Genomic DNA, 19,027 nt, shown 5'->3' on the forward strand with positions numbered 1-19,027 from the left:
TCATGATTTAGCCTCTTGTTCTTCAGTTCTAACATCTTTCGGAGAACTATTCACTGCTCATTTCATCACACTAGTTTAAAAACTTCTTAAACGTTTTTGTCAAATCACCCCTTACTTGTTTCTCTTTCATGGTTGAAAAAATATATATCAGGGCCTCTAACGTTTCCCCCGTAATTCATCTCTCATAATTTTGGAACTATCTTTGTTGCCCTCCTCTGAACTTTCTCTAGTAAACCTTTGTGCTTTTAAGAGCGGTTGACCAAACTTGGGGAGCATTATCTCGCTTTGGCCAAATTCAGAATGTGAACAGCTAGGCCGAATATCTCCTCAACCATAAACTTGAACGCTGTTCTAACATTCGCCAACAGAATGTGTGTGTGTGTGTGTGTGTGTGTGTTTTGACATCGCTAACTTCTCTGGCATGCTCATGAGAAAAAGAGAAATATTAGTAATCGCAGAATTATTCTGTTAAACAAAATAGCTGGAATGTTGAAGGCAACGAAGGTGTACATCATCGACGGAGCTTTTAGGAGAATATATGCTCGTTCCACTATTATATATATTTTGGAATGAATGAGTCAATTTGTGGCAGCTCTCCAGGTTTGAAGCATATGTCGGCGCCATGCCTGTACAGTGTTTAAGACTTGCGCTGCGGCCAACAAAACACTCCACTGCCATTACCTACAAGTTAACTATTAAAGAGACATAATTTCGCCATATATTGAGGGGATAAATATGCCGGTGACATCTGACAACTTTTTCACATCGTGGTTTTTGCCACTGTGGGACTTTTGAAGTCTCGATGAACGGGTGTTTTTCTTTCATACTTTTGATTATTGACAACGAGTTGGTACATAGTTTCTCTTGTTCTCTGCTTTCCTGAACAGATGAGTGTGTGTGTGAGTGTGTAGATTGCATTTATGTGTTACGGTAGGAGACTTTTACACTCGTGGTGTTGCGCTGTCTCATAACCCTGTATATATGTGGAGTGTGTAACTTTACGCCTGTGTGACTTAACACAGACACACACACACACACACACACACAGACACAACTATCCAGAAAAAAATGCACCGATAACAATGAAGGAACATACAGGATCGTACATGAAGCAGTAAAGAGATAAGTATGATAATGGGCGAACTTCAGTGATAAAGGTAGAGACTGAAGGAACGTAGATTCTCCTGGTGGCTGGGAGTCATGGAGACACGGAAAAGATTTCAGAGTATATAGACGAAAGTTTCCAGTACCAACGTACCAAGAATCAGACAAGGTTGGGAGGTGTTGACGTACTCATCATTGCAAAGTGTTATCTTCCTACGTGGGTGTTGAGGATATTATAACATACCAGTTGGAAGACTCGATCATGTCGTGCTCAAGTTTAGTGAGGACATGAGAAAAAAAAAAAAAAGAGCAGAGGTGAGGTAAGACATGAGGTGATCTGGTCGTGGAGGGCTACACATACCTCGACCATGTCCTCTCTCTCTCTCTCTCTCTCTCTCTCTCTCTCTCTCTCTCTCTCTCTCTCTCTCTCTCTCTCTCATTTCCGCCAGTACTTCTTTCGTCTATGGCTCACCAGCTATTTATGTACGCGAGCCTTTCCTTATCTCTCTACAATTATCCTTACATATCCATAAATATCTGGACCCCGGGGGGATGCCACGGGGTGAGTCATCACCAGAAATAGGCCACAACTTGGGAACATTTTCTTGGCTTAATTTTAGAAAGCCGGAGTTCGTGGGAAGGAGGGTGGGTGGACTTAGGTATATGGTTAAGTTGTATTTGTCAAGGGGTATAGTAGGGGTGTGAGTCCATGCTGGGAGTAGGGAGTGCTGGCGTATTGGATGATGGGTGAGGGAAGCAGGAAGAGGGAAGGATGGGGATGGAGTTGGTCGTGATGGTGGTGGAGAATGACTAGTGTTGGGAGGGAGAATGATGAAGGATGAGGGAGGATGACAGCACACACAGTGTTGTCTCCATCACTCACGACCCAACTCCATCATCTTCTTCGGTACCTGACACCTCAGTGTGGTAGTAAGTCCCTCCTAGATCAACCCACCTTCGTTGGTGGAGCCTGTAATTCCTCAACAGCGAGAGGACAACCCCAGAACACGATTGCACGACCTGTGCATATGATGGCCTCGCTTTCTGACCCAAGCATTGTAACGTTGTTTTTAAGGAGCTGACGTGGTCCAGATCTTGAACAAATACACATCTTTTCTACAGACTTTTTTTTCTTCTTTTTTCTTTCACACATTTCCACACTGGTGGAATATCACTTTCCTGCCTCCTGTCAGTGACAAGAGGACCTACTAAGTCTTTAATGGTGGCCACAGGTTCGCTGTGGCAGTGTCTGGCAGACATAACGTCACTGTATACTTCGGTACGTCTCCTTATGTCATTAGTGGAGTCGGACACTTTGGACTGGAATGCCTCTAGCAATACCATTTACCATTATCATCCAACTCAAGTGGCTTTCTCGTCCATGAGATCTTACAACGAGGAGGGCAGTGGAGGGGGGGCACAAACATCAAAAGGTAAAGACCTAGAAAAAAAAAAAAAGAAAGAAGGGCACGGAATTTAAAGACAAAAGAGAAAGAGGAGAGTAGGGCAAAAAAAAGAGAAAAGAGGAATGTTTAGATAAGCTGAACAATGTACAGTGCTTACCGGTACATACAGTATCTTATCAAGTGTTCCTGGCTTTACTGTCCTCACCAGGAGAATGGTGACTAACCCCCCCTCATCACCAGGACGGGAGGGGGGAGGGTATATGACCTGCTGGTGAGGGGGAGGGAGGGTTGGTGCCAGCGGGTGGGGTGAGGGTGGTTGTGCCAGGGAGGGCCAGGTGAGGGTGCCAGACCCCACTTATGTCTTGACGTCTGAGAAACTATGTTGTTTGTTGGTGGACGCCCCACTCACTCTACCATGACACACTTTAGCGTAATGCGGTCTTCCGTGACGCACTCTACCGTAACACACTCTACCATGACATACTTTACCGTAGTACGGTCTTTTGTGACGCACTCTACCATGACACACTTTACCATGAAACTCTACATTAACACACTTCACCATAATATACTCTATTATGACACACTACCATGATACAGTCTGCTCTAACACACACTACCATGACACAGTCTGCTCTAACACACACTACCATGATACAGTCTGCTCTAACACACTCTACCATGATACAGTCTGCTCTAACACACTCTACCATGATACAGTCTGCTCTAACACACTCTACCATGATACAGTCTGCTGTAACACACACTACCATGATACAGTCTGCTCTAACACACTCTACCATGATACAGTCTGCCATAACACACTCTACCATTAACACACACTACCATGATACAGTCTGCCCTATCACACTGTACCATGATACAGTCTGCCCTAACACACTCTACCATAATACAGTCTGCCCTAACACACGCTACCATGATACAGGCTGCCCTAACACACTCTACCATGATACAGTCTGCTCTAACACACTCTACCATGATACAGTCTGCCCTAACACACGCTACCATGATACAGGCTGCCCTAACACACTCTACCATGATAAAGGCTGCCCTAACACACACTACCATGATACAGGCTGCCCTGACACACTCTACCATGATACAGGCTGCCCTAACACACACTGTCGTCATTATTATATGGCGTTACCATTTGTGTGTTATGGGGGTTGAGTCTTATGTTGGCCCCGTCTCTTTGTATATATGTGTCACTCCTACATATATATATATATATATATATATATATATATATATATATATATATATATATATATATATACACACACACCACACACCTAACCTAGGAGGTAGGCTGACCAAAGTGAGAGAATGAGGTGCAGAAGGGGTTACCAGATAGCACGATTAGTCGTTCGAACTGGGAGGATCTACGGGTAGTTGAGTGGTTTAGACACCTGGGAGTGAGTTAAGGTCCTGGGTGCGTTTAGGAGAGCGTGGAAGGAGAGGTCATCATCTGCTGGGGATAAAAAGAGATATATTCATGGCTGAAGGTATGGTCATCCTGACTTATCCTGACACTTTTATATGGATGCGAGTCTTGTGGCCCTGGATGCAAGAGGAAGGAAGACGTGGGACGTGTTGAGAATGAGATGTCCGTAGACTCTGTGTGTGTGGGTGCGAGGCTGGTTAGGTCATGTCAGGAACGTCCTTGTAAAGTGCCAAGTGTGATATGGTAAGCCTAGTTTGATTGAGAGAGCTGATCAGGGTGTGCTGGACCTGTGGCCCGAATGAGTGAGGAAAGACTGTAGGGTAAGAATCCCGTGTGGGAGGGGGAGGGAGCAAGCTAGAACGAAATTTCCCCAGGTTGGAAGCGGAGACAAGAGGTGGGAAAGATGGAGTGAAGCAGGCTTGTGAGGTCTCAGAGCTTGGGTATTTCAGGGGGGCGAAAGGTTCGCCTTGGTTAGAATGAACAAGATCAACATGGTATTGAGTGGGGTCATATGTTCTCAGTGGGTTGAACCAGGGTATATGAAATGGTCCAGATAAACGATGGAATAGTGTCTGTGGGGCTATGTTGTGGATGGTTGGCACTTGGTTTGAGTACAATGGACATCACAGCTGAATATTAGGAGAGTGGAAATGAGTCTTTCGTTCGTGTCTTCCTGACGCTACCTACCGTAGGCGAGAAAGACGATCACTTATCCAGTAAACGCGACATCAAAAACAACGATCAGTTTATTAACTTGTAGACAAAGGCTGAAAATTTACGGACAGGAATACTTTTACCTATAAACTCGAGGACTGTCAACAGCAGAGTGTTGAAGTTGATGTATAGTTTATTGAATATTAATGATGACGTGTGTGTATAGGATGGGCTGTTCTTGATGTGATCTGCACGAATATCAGATTGTCTCGTTGTGTATGTGGACCCAAAACTGCAACTCGGGGACGAGGGATCTAAGGTGGTAGGAGGTGACGGTGGCGAGTGGTTGGAGTGTAATGCACTGGTCCAATTGATGGTTAGACATAAGTGGGCAGAACCAGCGTGTACATTACAAATGTGTATGTATATGTTCCTACATATGTATGTGTGTGAACTTCGTGTACGTATTTACGTGCGTGTGTATGTTTTCGGTACATATTTCTGGTATTCATTTTATATATTTTTCAACTGTCACACAATTCAGATTCTCTTTGGCCGATAGGTTATCAATGATTCACAGCTAACGCATCCTACAATCTCTTTTTCCTACTGTGGCTGGGAACGGCAGACACCTTGGCGGTCCCTGAGACCCAGATGTTCTTCCTTTACATTTCACTCTTTGGCTCGGCAGTTTCCGCTCTTCTTATACAATGGAGGACGCTGGGAAGAGGCGCGTCTGTGCAGGCAGACAAGCATGTACCTCCCAACCCTAGTTATTCAACGAAGCCTCCTCAGGTCTTGCAATATATATATATATATATATATATATATATATATATATATATATATATATATATATATATATACTGTACTGGCTCGAGATATGTTCAACAGAAAACAATAAGCTGGTTAAACATTAAAACATATAAATCACGAGTGTTCCAAAATAGTAAAGTTCATCTCCTTAGAGGGTGTAAAGCCTTCATTTTGTCTGTCATAAATAAATTTCTCCAGCCTTACACGGAGGCCTATATACTAGGCTAGATTGACATACTAATAGTGACATAGTTGTGGCGAAGAACACCGGAGCCTGCCAGTATTTTGCGAGCGAGAATGACGGGACTGAAATAAAGAGTGTCTTGTGTATTTTTAGCCAGGCATTTACCGCCTTCTTGGGCAGCGGTTGGCACTACTGGGCACATCTCTACCCCCGTCTTGGGGAATGTTGGCATCCCTGAGAGTATTCTATTCCATCTCCCTAAACCACATCAAATCTTTTATCTTTTTTTTTTTAATCGATTAGCAGATGAATTGCACCGTATAATCATTATGAATATATTATAATTTGATTAATACTTTCGCTTGTGTATTATACCCATGGTGGGAGGGTAGAATGGATGGTGTTGGCAGACCTGGTGTGGCGGGTGTAATTTACGTGGTGTTGCGGGGGGGGGGGGGGGGGGCGTCATGGTCGAGAATGTGGTTGAAGCGAGGCTGCGGCCCGCTTCACCGTGGCCGTTTGGTCCATGGTCTTATTACTGTAGGTTCCCTCCCACATATACACACACACACACACTCCCCTGGCACTGCTTGCCATTCCCTCGGACTCCAGGTATTAATTAAACCCCGCTCTCGTACCACAAGTACGGGAATTCTAAACATTCTGTCGTGCTTGGGAGGGCTGGATGTTCCGAATTGTGACTGGATGTGTAATGGTGTGGGATCAAACTGAAGATTCGGCTCGTGTTTTGAGGCTAGGTTAGGTTGGATTAGGTTAGGATATGCTACACTAGGCTGGGCTAAGTTAATCTTGGTTTGGTTATGCTATATTTGGCTAGGTTAGGTTAGGTAGGTTAGGTCTTGAGTTAATGTAGAACAGTGTTAGGGTGGAGGTCAGAATTTGAATGATCCACGATTATTTTAAGGTGATATTTACCACATACTATGACCAAAACTCCAGGTAGTCATTGTAATCTACTACGATATTGATAAGAATGTACATAATTTTAAGAATGACGTGAGTACACACACGTGGTGTCCTGGTTAACATAACTGACCATGAGTCACCACAGGGCTGCCCAGAGTAGGGTCCGCGTGGGTTCGATTCTTCGGAGCGGCCAGTCGGGCCTACACCCAACCCACATGTTCATCCTCCCATCGGCGCTGCTTGATAAATGGATACCTGACACGGGCTGGTGTGTGTGTGTGTGTGTGTGTGTGTACACAAGAGTAAAGAGAGGATACATATATAACGAGTTTGAGACGGGGCAACACGAGAGTAAAACTCGCTCCCCGGAACATAAATACACTTGCCTCTGCCCCTCCTGGTGTTGCTCACATCTAGGTCAGAGAAAGACGGGTAATATGTAAAGAACATGTGCAACTAACAAGCGTTTAATTACGGCTCAAACCATTTAATTTTCTTCCTCCCAAAAGAGAGACATAAAGTCGTCTGGGAGGAAATTTCGTCTAAAATCAAGTCTTCGTTGCAGTTCTTGTCTTTATAAGCCATTTTCGTTAAAGTCCAAAATGCACTTCTCTGTGGATGTGTGTGTGTGTATATATATATATATCATGGACCAGAGATGACATCCATCCGTATAATTTGGAGTGTGCTGTATACAGAACTTGCGCTTGTGCTTGTCATTTCTTCCATTTATCGAGTAACCAAATATTTTTCTTTCTTGGAAACGTATATTGGCACAGCCTATCCTTACGTAGACCCGGAATCTGAACTCGAAGTTAAATTTTTTTTTTTTTTTGCGTTTTTTCCTCTTTATTCGTTCATATTTAGCTTCCTGGCTGACCAGTCTATCTTCATAGTTGTTGGGTCAAGCTTTCTCGCTTTCCCTAGCAACAGAGGTGTCCTTCAGGGTTTGGTCCTGTCTCCCGCACTCTTTCGCGCCTTTTCATCAACGATTTTCTGTCTCCAACAGTTAACCAAAAGCATTCATACGCCGCTAGCTCAACACTGCATTCATCCATTTCTCTGAAATCTTTCGCCTCGTCTTAACACATCCTTTATCAACTCGGGACTCAGCCAGGGTATCCCCGTGTGGTGTAGACGTAACTTAATGGAGTTTATTGTTCCTAAAAACTCAGTTACTATCCATCTCCCTTTTTAAAACCCTTCAAATCTTTCCCATCTTTCGTAATGAATCTGTAATTCCACCACTCGACACAATTATACTTGATGTCACTGTAATATATATATATATATATATATATATATATATATATATATATATTATTTATTATATATATATATATATATATATATATATATATATATATATATATATATATATATATATATATCTTTTCTTTTTTCTTTCAAACTATTCGCCATTTCCCGCATTAGCGAGGTAGCGTTAAGAACAGAGGACTGGGCCTTGAGGGAATACCCTCACCTGGCCCAATTCTCTGTTCCTTCTTTTGGAAAATTAAAAAAAAAAAACGAGAGGGGAGGATTTCCAGCCCCCCGCTCCCTCCCCTTTTAGTCGCCTTCTACGACACGCAGGGAATACGTGGGACGTATTCTTTCTCCCCTATATATATATATATATATATATATATATATATATATATATATATATATATATATATATATATATATTACAGTGACATCAAGTATAATTGTGTCGAGTGGTGGAATTACAGATTCATTACGAAAGATGGGAAAGATTTGAAGGGTTTTAAAAAGGGAGATGGATAGTAACTGGGAATATATTGGGAATCTCGGGTATACAAATAGCAAAATGAGGACTTCACACGCCGAATTTTTTTTTTTTTTCGAAACTGTCGCTTCGATTTACATGGGTTTGGTCCGTCCTTTTATAGGGTCTGATCTCACATCTGGACATGCTTTAGTCTCGAGAGAAATCCGACTTGACACTCTTAGGCTAACCTCGAATATGCCGTATTGTCGGTTATTTAGGTATTGATTTCGATTTTGCTCCCGAGGGCTGGCTGCTTGTGTGCTCCCTCCATTAGCTGGGCAACGTACTACATCACATGTTTGTACTCAGATGGAACATAGTGATATCTGTTTCCCCACACGGCGAGGCTTTGGAATTCTACACCACCTCTACAACGCTCTTCAAGCCAGTGTTTACTAAATATTTGATGATTTTTGCTCTACTTTTTTTTATATTATCCGTACGTCACTTCACTACATCATATTCAAATGCTCCTTTCCTGTTACATCATCCTCACAGAGGTCAATTCACTCTTAGAATTTCACTCCTTTCTTTCCTAGATGTGATCTGTGATTGTAAGTTACCACTGGCAAGATTAATCCTTTCGTGTTTTTCTTCAGTTCTACATTTTGCCATCGCTTGTCCTCCTCCACGGAAGCAAACCATGGTTCGTTATTTTAATGGTCTGTTTTGTTTTGTGGATGATTGTATTGGTTATAGGAAGTTTAAACGCCCGCTCGCAGCCCTTTCAAATCTCCTGACATCTGTTGAACGAAAACGTAACATGAGGTTGAAGTAGAGTACCGAGGAGTGATTTGATCACATTAAAAGATATAAGTTCACCTCAGAACTGACGGTCATTTCAAGCCAAAGGTGCGGTGTGGGAGCTGCGTTGGCTCATGGTTTGCCTGCTGGTGATAATTTCGATCGAATAAGGTTCTTGATAAGGCCAAGTGCTTTTAATTCAGCCGAATTGATAAGGAATGGAATGATCCGACAATTACAGTGGTTGAAAACAGTCACACATATACATACGAGAACAGACGATAGATATATATATCTCCAAAACTACGATTATTATATGCGCCTCGTAATTTATATGAAATATCAACAGGCTTGTCTTTTTGTAAACATATGTACGTCTTTCTACTCTTACCATACTAATCTATGAGCTTCTGATGTCTTCCATTATCACAAACAGCTTTGATAGGACTCGATAGTTAACCTGTTTGGATTTCTTATTAAAGTGTGTTTGTGGCAGAACTGTTCTCCGGGATTGCAGTAGATATTCATTATTTGAAAGTGTAATTGAGTATTATGTTATTCTTAGCTTGTATTCGAGTTTTAGTTTGTCTCAATGCTTATAAACTGTGGGATTTATTTATAAATTTTGTTAGATATGTTTGTTTGTGTTATACCTAGATAGGTATATTTTCTATGATAAGTTTGTCACGTCACAGAAAATGGCTCGTACATTTCAACCTAGACATTTGATTTTTTTTTTAACCCATTTAAACGTTACGGTACGTCCGATCCCTTTCCTGTTATGACGTACTTTTGATCTAACCCTGAATAGTCAGGTCGAAAGCCTGCCCATTCTACCCAATGGTCGTACCATCGTGCCTTAGAGTGGAGACAATTTGCAGGTTTATTATTCTGAGTTTTGGCAACGAGTTTCGACTTCCAAGAATTTTGAATTAGTTAATGGTCAAAATTCAGATATGTTGCTTTGGCTTGAGTAAATTTGGAGCTGGAGAAATATTTAGTGTGTGACGAAAAGTCACCAGTAGTGATGTAGTTGCTTCCAAATGAATAGATATACATCTTTTTTCTACCTTATGGCCTAATCACAACATAGACTTCGTTTTTAGCAGTTGATTTATTGGTTACGTGTTTTTTCTTACATTTCCTATGTCCATTTCATTACAGTTGTCACTTTTTTTTTTTTTTTACATATAGTTGTTGAATCTAAATCATTTTTAGAGAGACGAGGGCATTTAAGTGGCTATATCTCCTGTTGCCGTAATTGCCAGTAATGCAGCGCCACTTTGGCGTATGTGGTCTTAGAATTATCCTTATCACCTGGAGAGGATGTGGTTTGACGTTGACGGCCTTAATTACCGGGGTAGTTAGTTAGTTGACTGGTCGAAACGACCACCGATCACCCTGGCTGTTTGCCACTGAAATGGGTCTCTATTTGTAAGGAAGATGAGATCTAAATATTTTCATCTTCATTGTTGAAAATATATCCAATATGTTTAGAAAACATTTGGAAATAAGTAATTAGATATATTTTTTTTACAGTAGTTGGAGAATATATTGTATGCTCGCCAACGCAGTAGCTCATAAACACGAGTGCCATTACCTAAGTTACCATAGTCATTACTGTCGTCTAAAAAAAAAAATAAGATTATAATCCAGTAAAGTACAAGTTGTATACTTAGTGGAAATGTAAAAAAAAAAAAATATATTCTGCCACAGGTGACATCTATTTTCTTGAGATGTAATTACTAAACCACGCCAGGGTAGTTAGTTGACTGGCCGAAACGAGCACCGATCACATGAGGTATTGGGTACAAATGTTACACAGCTAGGTGGTAAACTCAATATTTTAGCACGCTGACCATATTCTAAGTAGAAGGAATTTGTGAAATATTGATGAGCAAATTACTGATAATGATTACATTGACGTACGTATTATGGAATTAATTTGGTAACTATAGAGAAAGTGCCTCTGAACCCTTAACCAGACCAACTTGGATACATTTTCTCTGATTGAATATGGTCAGTAAGTTTAGTAGAAAAACAAAACACTGGGAGGAATTATTCTGACAGCTCGTTCGCTGGCACTTTTCACTTTTAGCCTCATTCATGTTTTGATGGTCAGTCATATTGGCATTATAGCCAATTATATCGTTAGGTCATTAGAGGGCCCATGTCTACCTGCACTACTGGGATTTTCGTATTTCTCTCCTTAGATATAGATCTTGATGTATTTTATCAGGGGTATGCAATGCTGATATTTTTCCCCTAAAGCTAATGGTAGGGACATAATTAGTAACGTAAATAATTTACCAGTTTACAGGATATTCCTGAGTTAAGGTTTCGCCCAGAATCGGCTGAACTGACCCTCTGTGAACCACTTAGGTCACTACTCGGGTATTAGCATACGACCACATGGGTGTCCATGTATAGTATAACAGTGACAGGGTAAGTATAGACCAACAATTTGCAGCAGTATTTATATCCTCGATTTGGTGTGTTGAGAACGTGTCATTAACTACCTTGCCCTAAAGTGGAGCTGATAGTTATACAAATTTAGTTTAGCTACGCAACTATTTTATTATTGACTATTGAATATTTTTCTTCTGCAACGCCAGTGTGTAAGTGTTAAGGAGTTCTATAATAGTTCTGGAGCATATGTTGTGGAATGATTTTAGGTAATTTACCAGTGTCACAATGAACTGCTGTACATCATCAATGATTCTTGAGATACCTGTAGTTTAGTGATTCTGAGATGCTCATGGATTATGCTTTGGTGCATTTTATTTATATTTTTCTAATGATATCAGATAAAGTATGTATGTCAGGGAAATTATTGCTCAGTGCAAAATTAAATGATACTAGCTATGAATATGTAGTTGAAAGGGAACTGGTACACACAAAATTATGATGAAGTTGGTGTGTATATTTTCTACAAAAGGATATATCTTAAATTCTTGGTATTTCATTGAAATTTGGTTAATGTGTGAAGTCCAAGTAAGTTATGCCACTCCCAGTCACTTGCTCTGATGTAGAGGGTTACGACAAAAGGGAGAGGAAGACAAGACTTGAGCCACCTAAGAGATAGAATCACCAGTTGACGTATCTTTTTGAAATCTACACTGGTTATCAGAAAGAATGGAATGAGATTCTTCTTGTTTAAGAAAATGAGCACTAAGGAGAGTTTTGCAGACTAGGAGATAGCAGGAGTGGTGATAGTGTGGTGTTCAGAGGGGTTAGAGTGGTCCTCTTTCTTGGGAATGTGCTTCACCAAGGCATGCTATCAAGAGGAATGAAAAGTCTAAATTTTTAGACAAAGGTGAAATAGGCAAACAAGGACCAGAGCCAATTCAGAGGCTCGTTACTTGAGGATTTGAGGAGTTACGCCAACTGGTCCATAGGCCTTGTACACTTGGAGCTGGATAAGTGCTTTGAAGGTTCTATGTGAAGAGAAAAAAAGGATGGTTCAGTGAGAGGAGATGAAACCAGAGGAAGGTAAGCAGCAGAATCATCCCGAGTTTAAGTACAGGAAAACAAAGCACCCAAATAGAGTTGCTTTGTCATTTTCACAGATATCTATAGATTGATCTCATAGGAAGATTGGAAGAATTTGGAAAAGGTACAGGAAATGTTTCTGGTAGAGGACCAAAAGAATTTGTCTGTAGAAGTAGCAGTCATATGAGTACAATATCTTATTATGTAAGTATGCTTGACTGTATGACAATCAGTTCTCTGTTGAATCTAAGAAGAAATGAAAGTGGATTGGGTTTCAGGGGAAGGAAGAGTTTTGCGGCCAAGTATGAACCGTTCTGGATGGGACAGACAGAAAAGCAGGAGTGATTGTATTAAGACCAGGGGAGAGAGACTCAGTACTAATGAGATATTGGACTCTGTCCTAGCTCATATAACCTTTGCTTTGCTTTTTTCTGCACATGTATTATGGCATTTCATGTTATATTTTATAGCCAAGTACTGTTATACAGTTGTTATTCACAGGTTCAGTGCAAAGCAGACGTGAGGCAAGAAAAGCCATGGCAGATATTTTCACCATAGGTGATGCTCGACATCTCTTGAAAAAGAAATTTGTTCTAATGTTGGGAGATTCCAGTAAGTTTTGAGCTGGTGAGGTAGTTGACAATGTACACACACAATCTGCATTGCATATAGATATTTTTATACAGAGTTGGTTTGTCCTTTGTGTAATGAGATATCTTCAGTCTTCAGAGGTTAGAAACTTCATAATACTTTATTTTTGGTTAAGTAAAACCCACTCAACCTTTTTTAATCACATATTCAGCATTAGCAGCCTTAGCGTGGCTAAGGTCTGCCCTCTGTCATGTAACAACCCCCTCTCAGCAATAAAATCATCATCCTCAGGCTGTCACTACTGACCTGCCTCATGATAATTTGATTGATTCAAGCTTCTTGATGTTCACCTTCAGTTGAGCTGGTGGTTGACAGCTAGTATCCTAGTGTGGTTGACACTAGTATCCTAGTGTGTTTCAACTGTGATGTGATGTGTATATATGTAAGGTGTGATATAGTATGTAATTGACTGTTTATTTGATTGTGAGCTCGTGTGGCATTCATGAACAGTGCTGAGACATCGTTTCATGCAGTATTCTTACAAAACCATGTGTACACGATCTGATGTGATTAGTTACTACACTCCATTCCTGCATGCTGCACTCCATACATTGTGAACATCACCTGTGATCAACTCACCATCCATTCAGTTCAATCATTTTTTTGTGTTTACCACATACTCCTCCGTCATTTCTTTAGATTGTTTTTTTGTTTAATTGCTTTTCGTTTCCTTTTTAAGGAGGTTCAGCACAGACTGCTTTATCTGAGAATTGGGAGATGGTATAATGATAAAACGACACTATTTGTCATTATTTTATATTGTGTGTTATTGGTTTGTGGACTGGTATAAGTTATGTTCGAGAGACTAGGAACTGATTTTCAAAGAGTTGATCAAGATTATGAATATTTATTCATTATTCAGACTAACAGATGTTATAAAATGATTTATTTTCATGTTTTTAGATATGCGGTCAATATACAGAGACCTGATATATTTACTTGCAGAGGGTGGCATTACTCCTGCTCATTTCTTTCGTAAAGGAGGTGAGGTATGTATTATGTTAGGTTGTTCATATAGTCCCAGAAGAAAATTATTTTCCTTTACGTCTTATAACCTGTCTGATTTGTTAGTGATGAAAGAGAAAGATTGCTGCTTATGTGTAGTTAAAATATATCTACAAATGTATATGATTATTTGATAATCTATATACTTCTGGTGATGATATGATTAGTGCATAAGCTAGATGTATTTGGTAATGATGTGGTCAGTGCTAAATATTGTTTTTTTCATAGATATGATTACAGCTGTATTTTCAGGGTTGAAGACTATCAGTTTAGAAAATTTAGTATCAGAAGATAAAAGGAATTAAAAAGGAAAAATAATAAGATTATACAGAAAATTAATGTTAGGACTGCAGCGTAGGATGGGGGAAGACGCTCGCCCTGCAGCTCAATCTGCGGGTGGTCTGCATCTTGTTTATCTGTAAAATGGAATGATACAAAGATGGATTAAAGATTGTCTAAGTGGAAGGGAAAAAAAAAGAGCATATCTGAGGAGCCTTCTTGAAATGGGTTGAGGTCACTAGCAGAGTGCCACAGGTTTCAGTTCTGGGGCCATTACTCCTTTTGATGTATGTGAGTGACTTGCTTGAAGGTATGAACTCGTACCTGAATATCTTTGTAAATGATGCATAGACAATAAGTGAAGTGGAAGGCATGGATGATTGCATCAACTTACAAGGAAATCTTTAACTCTAAGATTGGTTTGGTAAGTGGTTGATGAAGTTCAACCCATATGAAAGTGTGAATTCTTATGAATACTTCCTGTTTATAGGAATAAAAGAGTTTCTATCTGATGGCTCATGGAGCTCAGCCTATAGTGGAGAAACGTTTTTTCATACTTTAAAACTATATCTTTTCAGAGAAAACAGTCATATTGTGGGGACACAGTTGTCGATATATCAAAGCATGATACAGCAGGGAGAAATTATTTTGAAATACGTGAGTATAAAGTAAGTGCTGCTTTTAGTGCCTTTACCTTTTTTCCATGGTGCAATCTAAAAGCTTACCCTTTCATTAGTTAAGTTCTTTTCTTTGGCTACATTCATGTACTAGCATTGTTGAGAGTCTGCAGTTCATTGCTGTACTCCTTGCTAGTCTCTAGAAATTGATATGTTCCTGTTCTTCTCTCATTTCCTTTACATTATCTGTGTCTTCTTTTTCATAATTCTTTTTTTTGTACAATATTCCTTTGCATTCATGTGAAGGTTCTCTTCACAAACAGTAATCATGAGACAGGCACATATCACTTTCACCCCTTCTACGATAGTGGAACCAGTTTGTATGCAAAGCTCTATGCAAATGTTTCAAGTGTAGGCATAGTGTTTTAGACACTCTGGAGTGCAGAGATGCTTTGCAGTTGAATTCTTAGGGGAAAAATGTTCACATCACTATGTTATACTTTAAGGGACAATTATACATTATAGAATTATATATCAAGTTTTTATCGAGGATGTAAGGCATGTGTACGTGTAGGAAGAGAGGAAAGTGATTGGTTCTCAGTGAATGTAGGTTTGCGGCAGGGGTGTGTGATGTCTCCATGGTTGTTTAATTTGTTTATGGATGGGGTTGTTAGGGAGGTGAATGCAAGAGTTTTGGAAAGAGGGGCAAGTATGAAGTCTGTTGTGGATGAGAGAGCTTGGGAAGTGAGTCAGTTGTTGTTCGCTGATGATACAGCGCTGGTGGCTGATTCATGTGAGAAACTGCAGAAGCTGGTGACTGAGTTTGGTAAAGTGTGTGAAAGAAGAAAGTTAAGAGTAAATGTGAATAAGAGCAAGGTTATTAGGTACAGTAGGGTTGAGGGTCAAGTCAATTGGGAGGTAAGTTTTAATGGAGAAAAACTGGAGGAAGTAAAGTGTTTTAGATATCTGGGAGTGGATTTGGCAGCGGATGGAACCATGGAAGTGGAAGTGGATCATAGGGTGGGGGAGGGGGCGAAAATGCTGGGAGCCTTGAAGAATGTGTGGAAGTCGAAAACATAATCTCGGAAAGCAAAAATGGGTATGTTTGAAGGAATAGTGGTTCCAACAATGTTGTATGGTTGCGAGGCATGGGCTATGGATAGAGTTGTGTGGAGGAGGGTGGATGTGCTGGAAATGAGATGTTTGAGGACAATGTGTGGTGTGAGGTGGTGTGATCGAGTAAGTAACGTAAGGGTAAGAGAGATGTGTGGAAGTGAAAAGAGTGTGGTTGAGAGAGCAGAAGAGGGTGTTTTGAAATGGTTTGGGCACATGGAGAGAATGAGTGAGGATAGATTGACCAAGAGGATATATGTGTTGGAGGTGGAGGGAATGAGGAGAAGTGGGAGACCAAATTGGAGGTGGAAAGATGGAGTGAAAAAGATTTTGTGTGATCGGGGCCTGAACATTCAGGAGGGTGAAAGGAGGGCAAGGAATAGAGTGAATTGGATCGATGTGGTATACCGGGGTTGACGTGCTGTCAGTGGATTGAATCAGGGCATGTGAAGCGTCTGGGGTAAACCATGGAAAGCTGTGTAGGTATGTATATTTGCGTGTGTGGACGTGTATGTATATACATGTGTATGGGGGTGGGTTGGGCCATTTCTTTTGTCTGTTTCCTTGCGCTACCTCGCAAACGAGGAGACAGCGGCAAAAAAAAAAAAGAAAATATCCACACCAAATGGGAAGTTTGTTGTGTTTAATATAAATGTAAGGTTTCAAGTAATTAATAAGTCAGTTTAATGTCTTGAATTAATATCCATGATATTGTTATTATTTATGTGAATTAATTAAGAGCTGTAGCCTTTCAGGTTACTCCAGTGCATTCTTAGATTAACCTATTTCAGGTTTGTTAAACTGGAAAAATATCTTGTATTCTGTTGCAGTAAAGTACTGTATTGCATTTTAATTCTTTACACACTAAGTTATTTGTCAGGTGATACTAACATCCTTATTCACATTTGCACTTCACACTTCAAACAACTTCCCTGGTTGTAGTGGTCTCTGATTTTCTTAGCATTCTTCTCTGAAACTAGCTTCAGTAAGAGTAATAGAGATATGTAATTTTTTTTATAAATTTCAGATTATGTAAATGAGGAGCACATTTTGCATTTGTGGCACTACTCTTTGCCAGTCATTCTCATAGTGAGGAACTCTATTTATTCCTGTTTTGATTTAAATTTCTCTTATTCATTTGAACCTGCTGCAGATTTTAAATGTATTTCATTTCATGCATGTGAATATCACATGCATGATGAGCATTCAGGTTAATGGTCTCTTTTAGTCTGTAGATTGAAAATTGTCACTCAGTATGATATTTTTGATATGCTACCTTCATTATGTGTGATTTTACCTCCTCCGATATATACAGAAAGGTATGAGTGTGATTAAGTCCATTAGTTTGATCTTTTTTGGATTGTAATAGTTAAACCTTGTTACCAGGATGAAGACTTGATGGTACGTTTTCATTTTATAACTCGTGTATACTCCCAAGCTGTGCAACAGGAGCTAAGTGCTATTGAAGATGGTTTAGTTCCCATACCACATGTAGTTATAATCAACTCATGTCTTTGGGATATTACAAGGCAAGTGAAAAGTATATTATCATAAATTGTGTGAGAGTAAGAACAGGTTTTTCTCTTTGTGGGAAAAGGTAAACACACACACAATTTGAAATTTGAAGGCTGTGTTAAAAGCTTTCAGTTGATATCTGTATCATTGAAGAATCAGTTGTTTAGTTTACACACTCATACATTCTGTATGCAGACAACATATGTAGATGTGTGAAATTGCATAACAGAGATTCATCAAGAAATGGGGCTTTATGAGTGGAAAGTTTCCTCCCTGTACATTACAAATAGGTAATATGTTTGCATGCTTACTTTCTTACTAAACTCCCTCCTTGTACAACAATACAAATAGGTTCATGGTAGCCCCACTCCCTACTTTTTTCTTTTTTTTTTTTTTAGCTTAGACAACATGGGCAACTGAAACTCTAATTGAGGACATCTCATTAACACTATACCCTAGCTTGAGCTAAGTACCCATTTTATTGACCAACTCCAATGGGTGGATGAACAGCTGAGTTGACTCTGGACTGACTGCTGCAGCCAGGATTTGGACCTATGCACTCAGCCTTAGGCAGCCCATGAATGTGTCATGGACAGGAACGTTGACTGCTACACCATGGAGGTTTACCAAGTCACTCACTTTAATCATAATTTTTATGAAGTGGTTTGTTTATATATCACATAGATGAAGCTTATAGTACTTTCCAGCTCAAAAGAATTAAATGTATGAAAAGAAGGATTCTTCAGTAATTCCATTCGGTGGAGAAAGTTGAAGTATGGAAGCGTATAGAAATGCTAAAAGGGCAGAAAATAGGGCCATCAAATGAGGCCAGAGAAAACAGTAATGTCACCTCTAGGCCAGGATTATTTAAGTGGTATGAGTTCCAGATTAACAGTGGTTGTAATTCATATCTTCTCTCCTTTATGTATATCAATATAGCTGACTCTGTTTTCCACTGTAATTTGCTTTGTACATTATAATGCAGACTGCTTGAAGGGATTCTTACAGTACACCAATGCTTGTATAGGTAGGGTGCTATGAGGGACTTGAAAGGGATTCTTACAGTACACCAATGCTTGTATAGGTGGGGTGCTATGAGGGAAGATAATTACAAAGAAGAAATGGTAGACCTGTTCCAACACTTACGACGCTCGTTGCCAGACGATACCTTGATTATGTGGACTTCAACATTGCCGGTCGCAACAGAAAGAATCAAGGGAGGCGTTATCATTAAACAGGTGAATTTTCATGCTTCCTAGGATT

The 19,027-nt window shown here is 40.0% G+C and overlaps 1 protein-coding gene across 15 annotated transcripts in view; it reads left to right on the top strand.

Annotated features, from left to right (window-relative positions):
* Positions 1-19,027, top strand: part of LOC139751822 (uncharacterized) — a 94,669-nt gene that overhangs the window by 47,774 nt on the left and 27,868 nt on the right. For 2 of the 15 annotated variants that reach the window (XM_071667428.1, XM_071667438.1), the window contains exons 2-7: positions 11,406-11,537; positions 13,086-13,196; positions 14,139-14,224; positions 15,098-15,187; positions 17,636-17,778; positions 18,849-19,002. In XM_071667428.1, coding sequence (XP_071523529.1) covers positions 13,121-13,196; positions 14,139-14,224; positions 15,098-15,187; positions 17,636-17,778; positions 18,849-19,002 — 549 coding nt within the window. In that variant the 5' untranslated portion in view covers positions 11,406-11,537; positions 13,086-13,120. Of the gene's footprint in view, positions 1-11,405; positions 11,538-13,085; positions 13,197-14,133; positions 14,225-15,097; positions 15,188-17,635; positions 17,779-18,848; positions 19,003-19,027 lie in introns of those variants that run through there. The other 13 variants (XM_071667430.1, XM_071667435.1, XM_071667429.1 and 10 more) reach the window with 13 other exon arrangements.

The sequence above is a fragment of the Panulirus ornatus genome, chromosome 12 (assembly GCF_036320965.1).
Source record: "Panulirus ornatus isolate Po-2019 chromosome 12, ASM3632096v1, whole genome shotgun sequence".
Classification (NCBI taxonomy): Eukaryota; Metazoa; Arthropoda; class Malacostraca; order Decapoda; family Palinuridae; genus Panulirus; species Panulirus ornatus.